This window comes from Chlorocebus sabaeus, chromosome 19, assembly GCF_047675955.1.
Source record: "Chlorocebus sabaeus isolate Y175 chromosome 19, mChlSab1.0.hap1, whole genome shotgun sequence".
In the NCBI taxonomy this organism is placed as follows: Eukaryota; Metazoa; Chordata; class Mammalia; order Primates; family Cercopithecidae; genus Chlorocebus; species Chlorocebus sabaeus.
In genome coordinates, this window is record NC_132922.1 from 22684360 (window position 1) to 22703145 (window position 18786).

Below are 18786 nucleotides of genomic sequence, written 5' to 3' on the forward strand. Positions count from 1 at the left end.
TGGTATGTGTCTGTAGTCCCAGCTACTCAGAAGGCTGAGGGTGGGGGAATCACTTGAACCCAAGAGTTCAAGGCTGCAGTGAGTTATGATTACATCCCTGTACTCCTGGGTGACAGAGCGAGACTTAGTCTCTACAACATCAAAAAAAAAAAAAAAAAAAGGACATTGAAGGGGTTTATTGGTAAGTGGTTTTCAAACTCTGCTCTGAAGAGTACTACAGAGTGCCACAGGTTTCCTTAAGGGCTGCTTGAGGAGAAAAGTAGATCGTAGTCCAACTTAACCTAAACAGCTATACTTTTAATCATACAAATAACATGTATTTGTAATTTGGTTTAAACAAAGTTTGAAAATCTGTGGATTGGGTGATCTGTAAGGCCTCCTCCAGCTGTAAAATTCTCTGTCTCTTGTTTGTTTTGAAATCTGGGTTTGGAATCATTCAACAGGGGATAGAGGTTAAACCTGCTAGAATTAGTGAAAGTACAGAGAGCTGAGATTGGATGTCATCTGTTCCTGAACATTCAAAAGCCATGTATTTCAGGAGGTCTTAGCCTATATTAGGAGCTATCTTTTTTAGCAGGAAGGCTGTAACGATATTCTTTCATGGATGGAAGCCAGAAGTTCTCAGTTGTTTCTTAATTCTCTAAAATCTCTCCAGGAACCTTGAGGATCCCTTTCCACCCAATTTAAAGGTTTCTTGTTTTCTTCCTTCCAGAAACGTTTTCTCTGCCTTTCATATGTGCACTTGTACACGTGTGTGTTTTCCATTTCTCTCTCTCTGAGTTTCTTCATTATATCCTGCCCTGCCAAAGCCAGATTTTATGATTTGGTGTAAATACTGTCTTTGAAGGGTGATTGACTACATTCTAACCCCCTACAGAATAATGTTTTATAGCCCACTGAAATTCAGGTTGGCTGGCAAGTGTGGACTGGAACAGTTTTGATTGGATAGCATCGTGATAGAATATGTTTCCTAATCCAGGTCAAATTATTCCATAAGAAACTTTAGTGAATTGTATCATTGAAAATGCTCGTGAAGCTAGGTTATCCACCCTCCACTTCCCCCAAGTAAAAATGAAAATTTAGGTGAGACTGAGAGTAGGAAATAAATTTCCAAAAATAATCTTAATTATTTCAAGTGAGTGAGAGAATTTAACCCCAAACAAACTCAACTCCCTAATAGAACTATCAAGACTCTAGAAGTTTTATGTAGTCATCACTTTGTGGCCAAAGAGCTACATAGAATGGAGTTCATTTTTTGTTTTCTGTTTGTTTGTTTGTTTGTTTGTTTGTTTGTTTTTGAGAAACAGGGTCTCACTGGGCTCAAGCAATCCTTCTAGCCTCAGCCTTCCCATGCCCAGCTAGAAGGCAGTCTTTTGTAAACGTCTTCCTAGATAGATAGCATGGCTACAATGGAAGGTGTTAGCATGTGAAAGAGGAGAATCCTTAAATATCCTGGAGGAGGTGTCAGGGAGTAACATTTATTTCCTCCGATGTTTTCATCAGCCTCACCATTTATAGTCCTTCAGGAGGAAGTAGCATGCATTCTTCATTGGCTGCAAGTTGGCATTTATAGCACATAGCACAGATGCCTGTTGTATTGCATCAAGTTTACATTGAGCATCAAGTTTTAAAAAAAATGAAATCATTATAAATTCTGGAAGTTTTTATGGTATAATTAAAATGTCTAACAGGATACCTCTGGGAAACTAAATGCAGTTTTACTATTTATAGAGCCAGCAGAGGTAGTGTTTCTTGCCAACTTTCATATCTTATGACCTATAAATTGCTCTTAATAGCTAATCTGTCATTCCAGCTTCTCATACCAGAAAGCTTGTTTTCTTATTAATCTGTTAATTTGCATCTGCAAAGGACATTTACAAATTCTTGATTTGAAAAGATTGCTGTATTAATGCTGTGCATTATAAATAATTTATCACCTGTGATAGTAACTCTTAGGTCTAGGCAATAGATCTTTCTGACATATTGTTCTTCCAACCCTAATATAATTTTGATAAAAATAATTATTATGAAAGCTCCTCTGGTCCCACAGCATTAGAAAAGGCTGGCAGGTTACCATGGAGAAGCTGTAACTATCACTAACAGCTCTCTAAGCTCAGAGTAATAGAATCAAACCAACTATTCCCACTATTAAGGTAGAAAAGAATTTAGATATGTACAAATACTATTTTCTATTCAGCAATGATTGCAAAATATACCTCCAACCCTAGGCTTAGGCATTGGAACAAACTGGTTAGATTGATGGTAGTAAACCCAACACCAGCTATTGAGCACATACAGTATGGAAATAATTTAAGACCATTAAAGACCATGTAATTAAAAATTTCCCTGTTTATGTGGTATTTAAGCCTCTTCTTTGTAGGCCATGGATGTGAGTTCACAGTTTTTAGAGATCCCATTCAGGAAGTTTTTTCCCTACCAAGATTCTTAATATTTAATTGTGTTTTTTGTGTGTATATTTCATTGATTGGTCCACTTTGATCCAAGAAGGATCTGTGGGAGCAAATCTTAAAATGGGAGAGATCAGAATAATGAAAGGATTAGGGCCAAATGATGAACTGAAACTAGGGCAGACTATGTTCATACTTTGGGATTCTATCTGGTTGTTAAAGGGAGGCTCTGCATCTGGTCACAAGCTTACTGGTGGCCCCGCAAAGAAATAAATGTGATCACTTCAAAGATTCACATTTTTCTTAAGATAAAAACCACAGTAGCTGCTCGGTGGAAGCACTGAGATCTGAAAAAAAAATTTCCATCATCCTTGTAAAGATGATATTGGGTGATATCATGGCCAGTGTCTTCAATAATATAGATTATAAAATGTATTTGGTTATTCTTGTGCAATTAATTTTGTGTGACTATTGAGTAAGCAACTCAAAGTTTATGAACATTATTTAACCTTTCATATACAATTATTTCATCAGCTCAGTTGCATTAAGGGTAGATTTTCAGGCAGTAATACTCTCATTAAATAGAGAGTATATGTCATTTAAGACTAAACTCCAAGAACATGATTCAGTTTTCTGTTTCTACAGGTTTATTTTTGAGTAGCTATTGATTCTCCCTGAAAGCCCTGCAATCTGGATAAATTACTACCAGGCAGACCTTTGTATCTAAATTAATACAAGTTTTCAAAGATTAGCTAAATCTCTGATTTTAGAACCTAATTCTTAAATTTGTCTTTTCTATAAAAATGTGCAAAATTTTATCATCCGGAGATCTGTGTTAATTGGCATATGTAGAATCACTAGATAGTGTTAACTATAACTATGATAACTGGAGCATGAAATTATTAATTTATGCTCAGTATTGTATTGGTCAGGATTGACCAGGATATACTACAATAACAATCAATCTCAACATTTTGGTAGCTTAAAACAACAAAGGTTTATTTCTTGTGCCCACTGTATGTTCATTACAGATCAGCCAGGGATCTATTCCACATTGCCATCATTCTCCCTTGAAGATCAACTCTGTTGGAACAGTCTATAGCAAAGAGAATGTGGTGATACATGCATTGATTTCTAAAGCTTTACCTGGAAGTGATCCTATTTATTAGCCACAGCAGGTCACATAGTCACCTACATCTGACTTCATGCAGGCAGCAATGTGTAATCTTACCTGCCTGGACAGAGAGAAGTCAGCATTTGTGAATGGCCTTAAAAACTACCCTAGGCCAGGCGTGGTGCCTCATGCCTGTAATCCCAACACTTTGGGAGGCTGAAGAAGGTGGATCACCTGAGGTCAGGAGTTCAAGACCAGCCTGGCCAACATGGTAAAACCCTATCTCTATTAAAAATACAAAAAAAAAAAAATTAGCTGTGCATGGTGGCACATACCTGTAATCCAAGCTACTTGGGAGGTTGAGGCAGGAGAATCATGTGACCCTGGGAGGCGGAGGTTGTAGTGAGCTGAGACTGTGCCACTGCACTCCAGGCCTGGGCGACAGAGCGAGACTCTGTCTCAAAAGGAAAAAAGAAAAAAACACCAAAACCTACTTTAAGTATTGTTAGTGCTTAAAAAAAAACCTACTTAAAAGTATTATTAGTGCTTAAATTAGTGCTTAAAATTAGTGCAATTGTATTCTTTGTTAGTCATTATTTTATACAGTATTTTGTTGCTGTTGTGATGACAGATCTTCCTAGTTTTCATCTACTCCATGGAAATATGTGAAAGTACAAATGGTCATGTCGCTTCCCCACTTAAACCTTTTCTGGCTCCCATTCCCTTTCTATGGGGATTGCAAATTCATCAATAGAGGCTAAACTATGTAGTCAAAAGAGCGCAAGGGCTAGAGTCTGACATATGTGGATCTGAACCCTGGTGTTGTTATTAATTGTGTACTTTTAGACATGCCACTTTATCTCTTTTGAGTCTTTGCCTCTTTGAGTCTAGACTTATCTCACCAATGGGTGAAATAATAATGTACACTTAAAAGGTTTGTTATAATAATCAATGAAACAACATATATGAAAAATGCTTTAGATTTTACAAACTGATGGACAGACAGAATTCATCTAAACTTACCTTTACACACTCCTCTCCAGCCACTACCCCTGCTCCCAGGTATAAATGTCTTCTTATTCTCCAATCATAACACACTCCGACATACTTTGTGTCTTTGCTAATGCTGTTTCCATTTCCTAGAATTACCCATTCCCCCAAGGAGGAAAACTCCAATTTATATATTTTCAAATTCCCTCCCCCTCCCCCTCCCCATCTCCCTCTTCCTCTTCCTCTCCTTCCACAGAGTTTCACTCTTGTTGCCCAGGCTGGTTTGCAATGGTGCCAACTCGGCTCACCGCAACCTCTGCCTCCCAGATTCAAGCGATTATTCTGCCTCAACCTCCTGAGTAGCTGGGATTACAGGCATGCACCACTACGCTCGGCTAACTTTTTCTTTCTTTCTTTCTTTCTTTCTTTCTTTCTTTCTTTCTTTCTTTCTTTCTTTCTTTCTTTCTTTCTTTCTTTCTTTCTTCCTTCCTTCCTTCCTTCCTTCCTTCCTTCCTTTCTTCCTTTCTTCCTTTCTTCCTTTCTTTCCTTTCTTTCCTTTCTTTCCTTTCTTTCCTTTCTTTCCTTTCTTTCCTTTCTTTCCTTTCTTTCCTTTCTTTCCTTTCTTTCCTTTCTTTCTTTCTCTCTCCTTCTCTCTCCTTCTCTCTCTCCTCATCTCTCTCTTCTGTCTCCTTCTCTCTCTCTTTCCCTCCCTCCCTCCCTCCCTCCCTTCCTTCCTTCCTTCCTTCCTTCCTTCCTTCCTTCCTTCCTTCCTTCCTTCCTTCCTCTCTCTCTCTTTCTCTCTCTCTCTTTCTTTCTTTCTTTCTTTCTTTCTTTCTTTCTTTCTTTCTTTCTTTCTTTCTTTCTTTCTTTCTTTCTTTTTCTTTCCTTCCTTCCTTCCTTCCTTCCTTCCTTCCTTCCTTCCTTCCTTCTTTTCTTTTCTTTTCTTTTCTTTTCTTTTCTTTTCTTTTCTTTTCTTTTCTTTTCTTTTCTTTTCTTTTCTTTTCTTTTCTTTTCTTTTCTTTTCTTTTCTTTCTTTCTTTTCTTTCGAGATGGGGTTTCACCATGTTAGTTAGGCTGTTCTCAAACTCCTGACCTCAGGTGATCTGTCCATCTCGGCTTCCCAAAGTGCTGGGATTACAAGCGTGCGCCACCTCATCTGGCCCAATATACTTTTCTTCAAGCAGTTTTAGGTTTACAGAAAATTAAACAAATAGTGTAGAGTTTCCACAAATCCTTTCTTTCTCCCCCAATCATTTTCTCCTGTTATTGATATCCTGTATTAGTATGGTACATTGTTACAACTGATGAACCAATATTGATGTATAATTGTTAACTAAAGTTCAATATTTACATTAGGGTTCACTCTTTGTATTGTATAGTTCTGTGGGTTTTCACAAATTTATAATGTCATGTGTCCAGTATTATCATGCAGAATAGTTTCATTGCCCTAAAAATCCCCTGTGCTCCATCTTTTCTCCATTCCCCCAACTCCCTTGCAACTGCTGATCTTTTTATTCTCTCTATACATTTGACTTTTTCAGAATGTAATATGGTTGGAATCATACAATATGTTGCCTTTTTAGACAAGCCTCTTTGACTAAGCAGTATACATTTAAAATTTCTTCCATTTCTTTTCACAGCTTGATAGATCATTGTTTTTAGCCCTGAATAATATTCCATTGTATGGATATCCCACAGTTTATTTCTGCATTCACCTTTTGAAAGATGTCTTATTTGCTTCCAGTTTTTAGCAATTATGAATAAAGCTGTTATAAACAGTCATGCACAGGTTTTTGTGTGGACACGTGTTCAACTCATTTTAGTTAATACCTGGGAGTACAGTTTCTGGAACACATCATAAGACCATGTTGAGTTTTCTAAGAAATGGCCCAACTGTCTTCCAAAGTGGCTGTATCATTTTTCATTCCTTCCAACCATGAATGAGAGTTTCTATTGTTCCACGTTTTTGTCAGCATTTGATATTGTCAGTTCTTTTGGATTTTAGCTATTCTAATATGTAAGTAGTGTCATCTCATTGTTGTTTTAGTTTGCTGTTCCCTAATGACATATGATGTTGAACATCTTTCTATATGCTTCCTTGCCATCTGCATATCTTCTTTAATGAGATGTCTCTTCAGATATTTTGTATTTTTTAACCAAGTTGTTTGTTTTCTTATTGAGCTTTTATATTTTTGATACAAATCTTTTATCATATATGTGTTTTGCAAATATTTTCTCTCCATCTGTGGCTTGACTTTTCATTCTCTTAACACTATCTTTTACATAGCACAGTTTTAAATACTAATGAAGTTCAACTTAATTTTTTCTTTCATTGAACATATTTTTGGTCTTATATCTAAAGGTCATGTAGATTTTCTCTGATATTGTCTTGGAATTTTGTAGCTTTGCAGTTTACATTTAGGTGTGATCAATTTCAAGTTAATTTTTGTTAAATGTGTAAGGTCTGTGTCTAATTTCATTTTTTTGCATGTGATGTCCAGTTGTTCTAGCAGCATTTGTTGAAAAGACTATCCTTTCTCCATGTAACTACCTTTGTATGCTGTCAAAGATTAGTTATTATATTTAGGTGAGTCTGGAGAATTTTCATTTAAAAAATTTTATTTCTCTTTTTAATGGATACATTGTAATTGTACATATTTATGGTGTACAATTTAATGTTTGGATACATATCTATGTTGTATAATAATCCAATCATAGTTGTGTGTCCATTACCTCATGCATTTACCATTTATTTGTGGTGGAAACATTCAAAAGCCTCTGTTCTAGCTGTTATGTAATATACAGAATTTTATTGTTAGCCATAGTCACCTTACTGTGTAGTAGAACACCAGAATTTATTCCTCCCATCTAATTGTAACTTTGTACCTGTTAACCAACCCCGCAGAATCCTCCCTTTTTTCTTCCCCTGCAGTCTCTGGCAAGGACTGTTCTACTCTCTGCTTCTAGAGTACCAACCTTTTTTTTTTTTTTTTTTTTTTTTTTTTTTTCAGATTCCACATAGGAATGAGATCATGCATAATTTGTCATTCTTTGTCTGGCTTATTTCACTTAACACAATGTTCTCCAGGTTCGTCCATGTTGTCACAAATGACAGGATTTTAATTTTCTTGTGATGGAATCATATTTCATTGTATATGCATACCATGTTTTCTGTATCCATTCATCTCTTGTTGGACACTTAGGTTGATACCCTATCTTGGCCATTGTAAATAGTGCTACAGTGAACATGGGAATGCAGATAATCTCCTTGACATACGGATTTTATTTACTTTGGATATATAACCAGTATTGGGATTGCAGAATCATATGGTAGTTCTATTTTTTTGTTTCTCGAGGAGCTTCCACTTTGTTTTTCATAATGGTTGTACTGGTTTACAATTCCACCAGTAGCGTGTAAGCATTCCCTTTTCTCCAAAACCTCACCAACACTTGTTTTCATGTATCTTTTTATAACAGCCTTTGTAACTGGTATCTCATTGTGTATTTTATTTGCATTTCCTTGATTAGTGATGTTGAACATTTTTTTTCTCATACCTGTTGGCCATTTATATGTCTTCTTATGAGAAATGTTTATTAAGGTCTTTTGCCCTTTTTTTTTTTTGAGACAGAGTTTCGCTCTTGTTGCCCAGGCTAGAGGGCAGTGGCACCATCTCAGCTCACTGCAACCTCTGCCTCCCTGGTGTAAGCAATTATCTTGTTTCAGCCTCCTGAGTAGCTGGAATTATAAGCATGCATCACCACGCCTGGCTAATTTTTTGTATTTTTAGTAGAGATGGGGTTTCACCATGTTGGCCAGGCTGGTCTCGAACTCCTGACCTCAGGGGATCCACCTGCCTCGGCCTCCCAAACTGCTGGGATTACAGGTGTGAGCCACCAGGCCCGACCTGCCCATTTTTTAATTGGGTTTTTTTTTTTTGTCTTGTTGAGTTGTTTAAGTTCCTTACATATTCTGGATATTAACCCCTTATCAGGTGTATAGTTTGCAAATATTTTCTTCCATTGTATAGGTTGTCTCTTTACTCTCTTAATAGTTTCCTTTGCTGTGAAAAGTTTTTAGTTTGAGGTAATCTCATTTGTCTATTTTTGGTTTTGTTGCCTGTGCTTTTGAGCTCATATTTTAAAAATCCTTGCCCAGCCCAATTTCATGAAGCTTTTTCACTATGTTTTCTTCTAGCAGTTTCATAGTTTCAGGCTTTACAGCTAAGTCTTTAATCTATTTTGAATTGATTTTTGTATATGGTGAGAGGAGTCTAGTCTCATCCTTCTGCATGTAAATAATCAATTTTCCCAGCACTTTTTTTTTTTTTTTTTTTTTTTTTGAAGAGACTACCTTTTTTTCCAATGTATGTTCTTGGCAACTTTGTCAAAAATCAGTTGGCTGTAGGTACATGAATTTATTCCTGGGCCTAGAGAATTTTCTTGAATGCAAGAATGAATGAACAAAGGAACAAACCAACCAACAGACTCCAAACACTCCAATGCCGGCCTAAACTTTCACTGTTTGAAGTAAAGTGCATTTACCAAGATTATGTGTTGGATATACACCTAATTGTATATGTGTTGGATATACACCTAATTGTATATGTGTTGAATTATGTATTGGATATGTGTTGGATTCCAAAATGTCCCTAAGTAAAGGGTGGATTTTTCTTAGTTTTTCTTCTTCTTAAGAGATGGGGTTTCGCTCTGTCATCCAGGCTGGAGTGCAGTGGTGTGATCATAGCTCCCTGTAGCCTCAAACTCCTGGGCTCAAACAGTCTTCCTGCCTCAGCCACCCCAGTAACTGGGATTACAGGTGCCCACCAGTGGTGCTGCGCTACAAGGGTGAATTTTCTTATGCATATATTTGCAGAAGAGCAGTATGAATCATATGCTGGTCTTCAGTATATGAAGTTGATGACATTTTTTACCATCAGTGGGGCAAGCTTCTTGTATTGTCTTTTTAGTTGTGGTGACATAACCTTATGGTTTATTTTCTGGTTATCTTCTATCACATCTTTGAAATGAATAAAAGCTAAGTGAGTATTATCTTGGGTGGGATAGGAAGAAAAACTAAAATCTAAAATTTTTGAGCATCTTGTTATTGCTGAGTTCTGAACCAGGGTCATTATAAATACTATATTATTTAGTACTCGTGAAGGCTCTGTGAGATATTAATATTCCCATTTTACAGATGAGGAAACTAAGTCTCAAAGATGTTCCAAATGTGTGTTATCACAGTGTGTTATTTGAATCAGTGAGTGCCTGATTCCAGAATCTATACTTATTCTTCTATGTATCTCTGCCTATTGGGTTGTGGGCATTTAATCTAGGACTTTGGGTTTATGGGCACTGAACTGGCAGAGAATACATGGAACATGTAGATTTGGGCAGTAAAAAAGGAATGCTATATTTCTGGTACTAGCTGCAGGTACATTTCCCATTTTTCCAATGACATGTAGTGAATCAATCAGCAATTATATTGAATATTCTGTGTATAACACTATAAGCATGTAATCCTCCCACAAAATGTAACCCTTATGAAAAATACATATGGTAAGGGAGAAACATGCTAGATGGAAGGAAAACGTGTTTAAATCTTCAGCATAATATTTAATGGCAGTGTCATCGATGTGGTTATAGTTTGGGTAGTTTAAACTTTATTTCTCAAACTAAAAACCTTTAAAGGTGGTTTGAAGAAATATGAACAAATTTCTTACTCTAGTTTTATGTCACATGAAAATAACTTGTCAGATGCAATTCTTCTGTAAATATTCAGGTCACAGAGCAAGAGGTAACTGACTCCTATGTGCCTAAATCTGCAGCTGGAAATTATACTTTGGCAAGAACATGAGTAATTTATATCTTGTAGAAAGAGAAAAATGTTGTCTTATTTCCAACCAGATAGTTTGTTAGCATAACTGTTTGTATGCATTTTAGTATTCAAATACAGATGTTCCAGAATATTTCCACTGTGGGAAGCAGCTGCTGCTATTCTAGCACAGAAATCTCAAAGAGATTAATATACAAAGGCAGCATGAACCTTGGTGGCAAATGCAGCATCTGCTTGAGGTGGGGCCTATGATTCCCCATAGATAGTGAGTCTTCAGATTCTCATTAACAGCCTGAAACCATGTTTCAGATCTAAGCTTATTCTACAGGAACAGGAACAAAGACAAGTGATTAATTTGTAATTCACTTAGCTGATAAATATCATCACATGTTATTTGCCCAGGGGCTGTAAAACACTGGACTTTATTTCCTGTAGTAACTGATAGGAATATAGATGTTTGGTCATAATGATTGATGTTTTCAGTTGCCATTACTAGCTTCTGCTTGCTAACAGAACTCAGCCCAGTCATCTTGCAGTCATAAAACATCCATCTACACCTTAGTGATGCGTTCACAGAGCACTTTAGAGTTTACTAAAGGCACTCACATGCACTGCTTCATCTGATGCCATCTCAGCCCTGTGAAGTATGTACAGTATTGTCATTAGCAACATTTTACAAATAAAGAAAACAGGAGTGAAGAAGTAAAAGACTTATTAGTGTTACATAGCCAGGGCCTCTGATGCTAAATCCTGTTCCATTCTTATACTGTACCAAGCTGCCTCTCTAGTTTCAGAGGCAGTGATGTGTGCTTCATAAATTACATCCTTTCTAGAGATACTGACTTCCAGGACACCCGTCATGAAGAGTCCCAGCCTGACAGCACTGCCTGGTAACTGAAGGATGCCAGGAAAGAGCCAGTGTAATAATCTTTCCATTTTTCCCCCACACCCCAGAGGAGAAATGCCTAAATATTCCCTTCCTTATGTTCAGAGAGCTTTAGCAAGCAGCTCCTATGTCTCCTTGGCATTTAGAGAAATGAAGAACCAGAAGCAGAAGATCCCAAGGCTATCATTTGGAGTTGCCATAAACCAGAAGTTCCTGAGAACAGCGACGCCTGGGGTGTTGTGCCTGCCCCGAGACCTATAAATCCATCCCATGCAGTGTTCAAAGGCTCATGGCCTCCAACCAGATCTACTATTTGGAATTATCTAGTGAATTATTTATGGTTTACATATTTGACAGGGGCTCATGGCTGGGTTTGAAAATACTCTGTTCCTGGCTTGCTGCTTGGGCCTAAAGATGTCTGGAAAACCAAGGCTCAGAGAAGTTAAGTTCAGTTGCTAAAGCTCCCAGAGCTAGTAAAGGGCAGTGCAGTTCTGAACAAGGTGTATCTGATTCTAAGCTACAGTAATTCCATAGTCAAAGAGCCTGCATGTTTTGCTTTGAGTGTAACAAAGATTTCTGGGTAGGAGTGGGTTGTGTCCTCCCTAGTCAGGTGGTGGAGAACCCACAAAGAATAAGGGAGGGCCAACTACTGAAGTAGAGGAAGGAGGCTGAGTCTCTAGGCCTGCAGCAAAGGAGGAAAAAAAGATTTGGGGGATAGAGTATGGGTGGAGGTAGAAGCAGTAGAAAGTCCCTTATACAATGTGTTGACATGAAGTCCTAACCTCAGCCCCAAAGAGGCTCACAAAGTAGAAGCTTGAGGCCAGTACACATACAAGTGACATGCTCTTTTGTTGACTTCATTGCTGCTTCTGCCAGAAGCACACTGCTGCAGCATTGTGACTTGCATGGAATTGTTTCTGCTCTCCACCACTCAGAAAAAAAGAAACAGAAAAGTAAATTTCTAAGTATTTATTTCCTCTCTATTTTCTAAGTCTTTTTGTTAGAATATCTGTGAAATGATAAAAGCAACTTAAAACAATATGGGGCTTTTTTTTTTTGTAAATATGCTATTTGCAAGCACCACTGCACGTTGTGCACATGTACCCTAGAACTTAAAGTATAATAATAACAATAAAAAATTATAAGAAGGGCAAAAAAAAAGTGTCCCCAGTCATTTTGATCAAGAACTGCTATTTCACAGGCAAAGAAAATAGGGTAGAAAATCACTCATATCTATAAAATATTAATAAAAGTGTTCCGAAGTGCACAGACATAGAATACATTTCGTAAAGAAATGCCCTTACTCCAGGAGGGACAGCATCCCCTCCTTGTTATTCCCTAGCCAGGAGGCCCTTAGGAAAATTACTTGCCTATATGTAACAGAGTACACCCTTTGTTCTGGCAGGATCACATGCTCACTTACTGAGAGAGCATCATGAAGAAAGGCAGCCACATGGCTCTAGCCATAGGCAGGTAATGAAGGAAAGAAAGGGTAGGCAAGCTTCCAAGTTTTAGGATAAAAAGAAGGGCAGAAAAATCCCAGCATAACTTCCCTTTTATATCTGCAAAGAAATTAGAAACCAAGGACTAGAATATAAGACTGCAAGTATTTAAGATTCTAGAAACCATGTAACATCTCCTATATTTTCGTTGTCCCTTTGTGGTTCACTACACCAGCATAGAGTCAGTTTCTTTAAAACCTTTAAGATAAAAAGGGTTTGCATACTTTTCCTTGGCCAAAATAAGAAGAAAAAAAAAAGAATGAGTGGCAAGCAATGTGAGAGGACTAGGAAGATGACATCTCTCTGCACAGAGAGGCTGGGATTAGAAGCGCTTCTAGGGAGGAAAAGAAATGCTTGAAGAGCCAGCGTGAGCCTGAAAAGGGGTGGTGAGGCTTAATGGAGACTACCCCACTCAGAGTGCAGTGCAGGTTGTAACCCACCCATTTTTTTTCCTCTGAGACTCATCCAAATCTGAGCCCTCCACAGTAACCAACACTGATGAAGTTACATTGAAGGAACAAAGATAAGAGAGCAGGACCCTCTCCAGTAAGCCCTGGGTCACAAAATCATCAGCATCATGGTAAACATCTCTCTTACCATTAAGATATCCATTTACTGTGGAAGAAGACAAGAATAGAGAAATACTCAGGAGTGCAAAAAGCCAAGCATGGATTTCTCTTATGAATTTCCTGTGGTCTGTTATATGTAGTAATTAATTTTGGTTTTCTTTTTCTTTTTCTTTTTCTTTTTCTTTTCTTTTCTTTTTTTTTGAGATGGAGTCTCACTCTGTCACCACACAGGCTGGAGTGCAGTGGCGTGATCTTGGCTCACTGCAAGCTCTGCCTCCCAGGTTCATGCCATTCTCCTGTCTCAGCCTCCTGAGTAGCTGGAACTACAGGTGCCCGCCACCATGCCCAGATAAGTTTTTTTGTATTTTTAATAGAGACGGGGTTTCACCATGTTAGCCAGGATGGTTGCAATCTCCTGACCTCGTGATCCACCCACCTCGGCCTCCCAAAGTGCTGGGATTACAGGCGTGAGCCACCACACCCAGCCTAATTTTGATTTTTTAATACATTTTCTTATACCACAGAGGTTAATAGGTATTAACAGAGATGTAATATCGTAATTAATATTAGAAATGTCAATAAGTCTTTAAAATGAAGGCTATATGTAATACAACTTGTTTCCAGGAAGATTAGGTATAGAAAGTTACTAATTAAAGTATCATTGTTTTTTATTAGGAACTTGCTGTTTGGATGTGTTCTTTATCAATTCTGCTTAGGTCTGTGGAAAACTGATAGAAGTAACATTAGCAATTAGATTGGATAATTACAAGCAACCTGTAAAATTTTATCTGCCAAAACATACAAAACCATTCTGATGTGTTTTCATTTCTCCACTTTATGCTTTTCTCTTCAGGCTGCTTCATCAGCTTTGAGCAGTCTGGGCCACGTGTACACAGCCATTGGAGACTACCCCAATGCACTGGCCAGTCACAAACAGTGTGTTCTTCTTGCCAAGCAATCCAAAGATGAACTTTCTGAAGCCCGAGAACTTGGCAACATGGGAGCTGTGTATATTGCCATGGGTGACTTTGAGAATGCTGTGCAGTGCCATGAGCAGCATCTGAAGATAGCCAAGGACCTGGGGAACAAGCGAGAAGAGGCCCGGGCCTACAGCAACCTGGGCAGTGCCTATCACTACCGAAGGAACTTTGACAAGGCCATGTCTTACCACAACTATGTCCTGGAGCTGGCCCAGGAGTTGATGGAGAAGGCTATTGAGATGCGGGCCTACGCTGGACTAGGCCATGCTGCCAGGTGCATGCAGGATTTGGAGAGAGCTAAACAGTACCATGAGCAGCAACTGGGCATTGCTGAGGATCTCAAGGACCGGGCTGCAGAAGGGCGAGCATCCTCCAATCTGGGTAAGAACAGGGTTGCCTGCAAGAGCCGAGGTCAAAGTCATGAGCTGGAAATAGCTGGAGTAGATCACTATCTTTTAGAGGAATCTGTGTGTTTATATTTAAAAGAATATCCTTATTGTGTGTGCTCTTTTCCTTTTCTTTTTGAGACGGGGTCTTCATCTGTCACTGAGGATGGAGTACACATGCCAAGGATGGTGTGGCACAACCACACCTCACTGCAGTGATCTTCCCACCTCAGCCTCCCGAGTAGCTGGGACGACAGGCGCACACACCACACCTGGCTATTTTTTAATTTTTTGTAGAGACAGGGATCTTCTTATGTTGCCCAGGCTGATCTTGAACTCCTGGGCTCAAGCGATCCCCCCGCCTCGGCCTTCCAAAGTGCTACAATTAAAGGCATGAGCCACCATGTCTGACCTCTTTCTTTAGATATATTTCCTTGGAGCCTGCCTTCTCTAAATCACACAATTCTTCTTGTCATCATAGTGCTGTAAGGATTAGAATTCTGAAATACTAGAAAAACAAAACATCCCAACCTTTTAATCTGTAGGGAGAGAAGAACAACCAGATTTATCTAATTAGAGAGAAGAGACATGAAATGATGATATAGGCTATGTTTGGTTTAAATGAAAGAGAAGCTGCTAAGCAGTCATCAATAGATGAGAACGTTTCTGAAAGGATTTTTCCTTACAGGGATTTCTTTACTTGGTGAATTAACCACACAGGAAATGCATTTTTTTCCTCAAAATTATGTGATTCAAAAAATAATATTGATAGTTTTAATATAAATGCAAAATTATTTTCATGAAAGATCTATTTAAAGATGATAGATTTACAGTTTTTGTTTTGATAGTACTTGGTTACAATTAAAACATTTATAATTTGGGGGAATTTACATGTAGTGGTAAGAGACAACAAGTAATTGGTAACTGGCAATTTTTTAGAAGATAATTTTTTATCCCTGTCTTCAAATAGATGTGGGTACATAATGAATGGAAGGTATGTTTGGAAGTATGAGCTAAACTTATCCCTGTGCCTGGAGCCACATGGTTTGTTCTTTGCCCATAGGGATTCAGGATGGGGAGAGGACAAAGAGAGGGTGACCTTATTGCTATGCTTATCAGATATGAGTAGCAGCAAAATGTAAAACTTAGCCACGTTCCCTCCCTCCCTCCCTCCCTACCTTCCTTCCTTCGTTCCTTCCTTCCTTCTTCTTTCTTCCTTCCTTCTTTCCTTTCTTTCTTCCCTTCCCTCCCTCCCTCACTCCCTTCCTGCCTTCCTCCATTCCTGCCTTCCTTTTCCCTTCCCTCCCTTCCCCTCCTCTCCCCTTTCCTTACCTCTCCTCCCCTTCCCTTTCCAAGACAGGTTCTCCATCTGTTACCTTGGCCTGAGTACAGTGGCACAATCATGGCTCACTGCAGCCTCAAACTCCTGGGCAAAAGTGATCCTCCCACCTCAGCCTCCCGAGTAGCTAGAACCATAGGCACAGCGCATGCCACTTCGACCAGCTAATTTCTTTCTTTCTTTGTAGAGTCATGGTCTCACTATGTTGCCCAAGCTGGTCTGAAACTCTTGGGCTCAAGCAACCTGCCCATGGTGGGCATCAGCCACCATGCCCAGCTAATTTTCATTTGTTGTTTTGTTGTTGTAATGAGGCCTTGTTATGTTCCCAGGCTAGTCTCAAGCTCCTGGCCTCAAACGATCATCCCACCTTGGCATCCAAAGTGTTGGGATGACAGGCATAAGCCACTGCACTTGGTGATTCTTTTTTTTTTTTTTATAATACAAGCATTTACAGATACAAAATTTTCTCTAAACACTACTTGACCTGCATCCCATAATTTTTTATGTATTATGTTCACGTTTATTGAGTTTTTAACATCTTCCGAGTTGGTTTGTGACTTCTCTTTGACTCATGAAGTGTTTAATGTAAAAATATTTGGGGTTTTTCTCTGACAGATAATCAGCAGTGATCTCTTCATGGCTAAGTTGAAAGATCTTTTGACATTTCTAAATTTCCCTAATCAGTATCAGTAGTTGACATGCTCTGCTAATTTTTCTGTGAAATTCTCTTCTCTTTAGGTTTCTGTGAAACACCACTGTTCTGATTTTCTTCCTGGCTGCTCCTTCTGTATCTTCTGCATTGACTTTTTATGCTCCCTTCAAAAAACAAACAATTTTTAAAAATTACAAAAGTGGCACTTAGTTTTGTAAAAAATTCTTACCATATAAAAGTTTATAAAATAGAAAAAGGAGGCTCACCCCTTCACATTAATATCTTCCCTTGTCCCACTCCTCAGAGTCAACTACTGTTAATAATTTGGTTATAATCTTTCCAGACCTTTGTACTACATACATAAACACAGGTCAGTGCAATCATATATGTAAATATATACATGTGTGTATAGATTGTTCCCTTTCCAAATCTTGGATTGTAACATACAGACTTTTCTGAAGCTGCCTTTTTTACTCTGCCTCCTCTCCTAGGCTTCCCTCTATCTCATTATTCAGATATCCTATATTATTTTAATAGCTCCTTTCCATTGTATTGCCACTTGTTAAATGTGGGAGTTGTCATATTTTTTATTGCTATTATATATTTACATTTATGTATTTAGATGATAAATACATTATTATTCTTTTTTTAATTATACTTTAAGTTCTAGGGCACATGTGCACAACGTGCAGGTTTGTTACATATGTATACTTGTGCCATGTTGGTGTGCTGTACCCATCAACTCGTCAGTGCCCATCAAATCGTCATTTACATCAGGTATAACTCCTAGTGTCATCCCTTCCCCCTCCCCCCTCCCCATAATAGGCCCTGGTGCGTGATGTTCCCCTTCCAGAGTCCAAGTGATCTCATTGTTCAATTCCCACCTTTGAGTGAGAACATGCGGTGTTTGGTTTTCTGTTCTTGCGATAGTTTGCTGAGAATGATGGTTTCCAGCTGCATCCATGTCTCTACAAAGGACATGAAGTCATCCTTTTTTATGGCTGCATAGGATTCCATGGTGTATATGTGCCACATTATCTTAATCCAGTCTGTCACTGATGGACATTTGGGTTGATTCCAAGTCTTTGCTATTGTGAATAGTGCCGCAATAAACATACGTGTGCATGTGTCTTTATAGCAGCATGATTTATAATCCTTTGGGTATATACCCAGTAATGGGATGGCTGGGTCATATGGTACTTCTAGTGCTAGATCCTTGAGGAATCGCCATACTGTTTTCCATAATGGTTGAACCAGTTTACAATCCCACCAACAGTGTAAAAGTGTTCCTATTTCTCCACATCCTCTCCAGCACCTGTTGTTTCCTGACGTTTTAATGATCGCCATTCTAACTGGTGTGAGATGGTATCTCATTGTGGTTTTGATTTGCATTTCTCTGATGGCCAGTGATGATGAGCATTTTTTCATGTGTCTGTTGGCTGTATGCATGTCTTCCTTTGAGAACTGTCTGTTCATATCCTTTGCCCACTTTTTGATGGGGTTGTTTTTTTCTTGTAAATTTGTTTGAGTTCTTTGTAGGTTCTGGATATTAGCCCTTTGTCAGATGAGTAGATTACAAAAATTTTCTCCCATTCTGTAGGTTGCCTGTTCACTCTGATGGTTTTTTCTTTTGCTGTGCAGAAGCTCTTTAGTTTAATTAGATCCCATTTGTCAATTCTGGCTTTTGTTGCTGTTGCTTTTGGTGTTTTAGACATGAAGTCCTTGCCCATGCCTATGTGCTGAATGGTATTACCTAGGTTTTCTTCTAGGGTTTTTATGGTATTAGGTCTAACATTTAAGTCTCTAATCCATCTTGAATTAATTTTCGTATAAGGAGTAAGGAAAGGATCCAGTTTCAGCTTTCTACTTATGGCTAGCCAATTTTCCCAGCACCATTTATTAAATAGGGAATCCTTTCCCCATTTCTTCTTTTTCTGAGGTTTGTCAAAGATCAGATGGCTGTAGATGTGTGGTATTATTTCTGAGGACTCTGTTCTGTTCCATTGGTCTATATCTCTGTTTTGGTACCAGTACCATGCTGTTTTGGTTACTGTCGCCTTGTAGTATAGTTTGAAGTCAAGTAGCGTGATGCCTCGTTCTTTTGACTTAGGATTGTCTTGGAGATGC

At 38.4% G+C, this 18786-nt stretch overlaps 1 protein-coding gene across 5 annotated transcripts in view; it reads left to right on the forward strand.

Annotated features, from left to right (window-relative positions):
* Window positions 1–18786, forward strand: part of TTC28 (tetratricopeptide repeat domain 28) — a 711882-nt gene that overhangs the window by 511525 nt on the left and 181571 nt on the right. For all 5 annotated transcript variants that reach the window (XM_073006849.1, XM_073006850.1, XM_073006851.1 and 2 more), the window contains one exon: window positions 14156–14663. In XM_073006849.1, the coding sequence (XP_072862950.1) occupies window positions 14156–14663 (508 nt within the window). The remainder of the gene's footprint in view (window positions 1–14155; window positions 14664–18786) is intronic.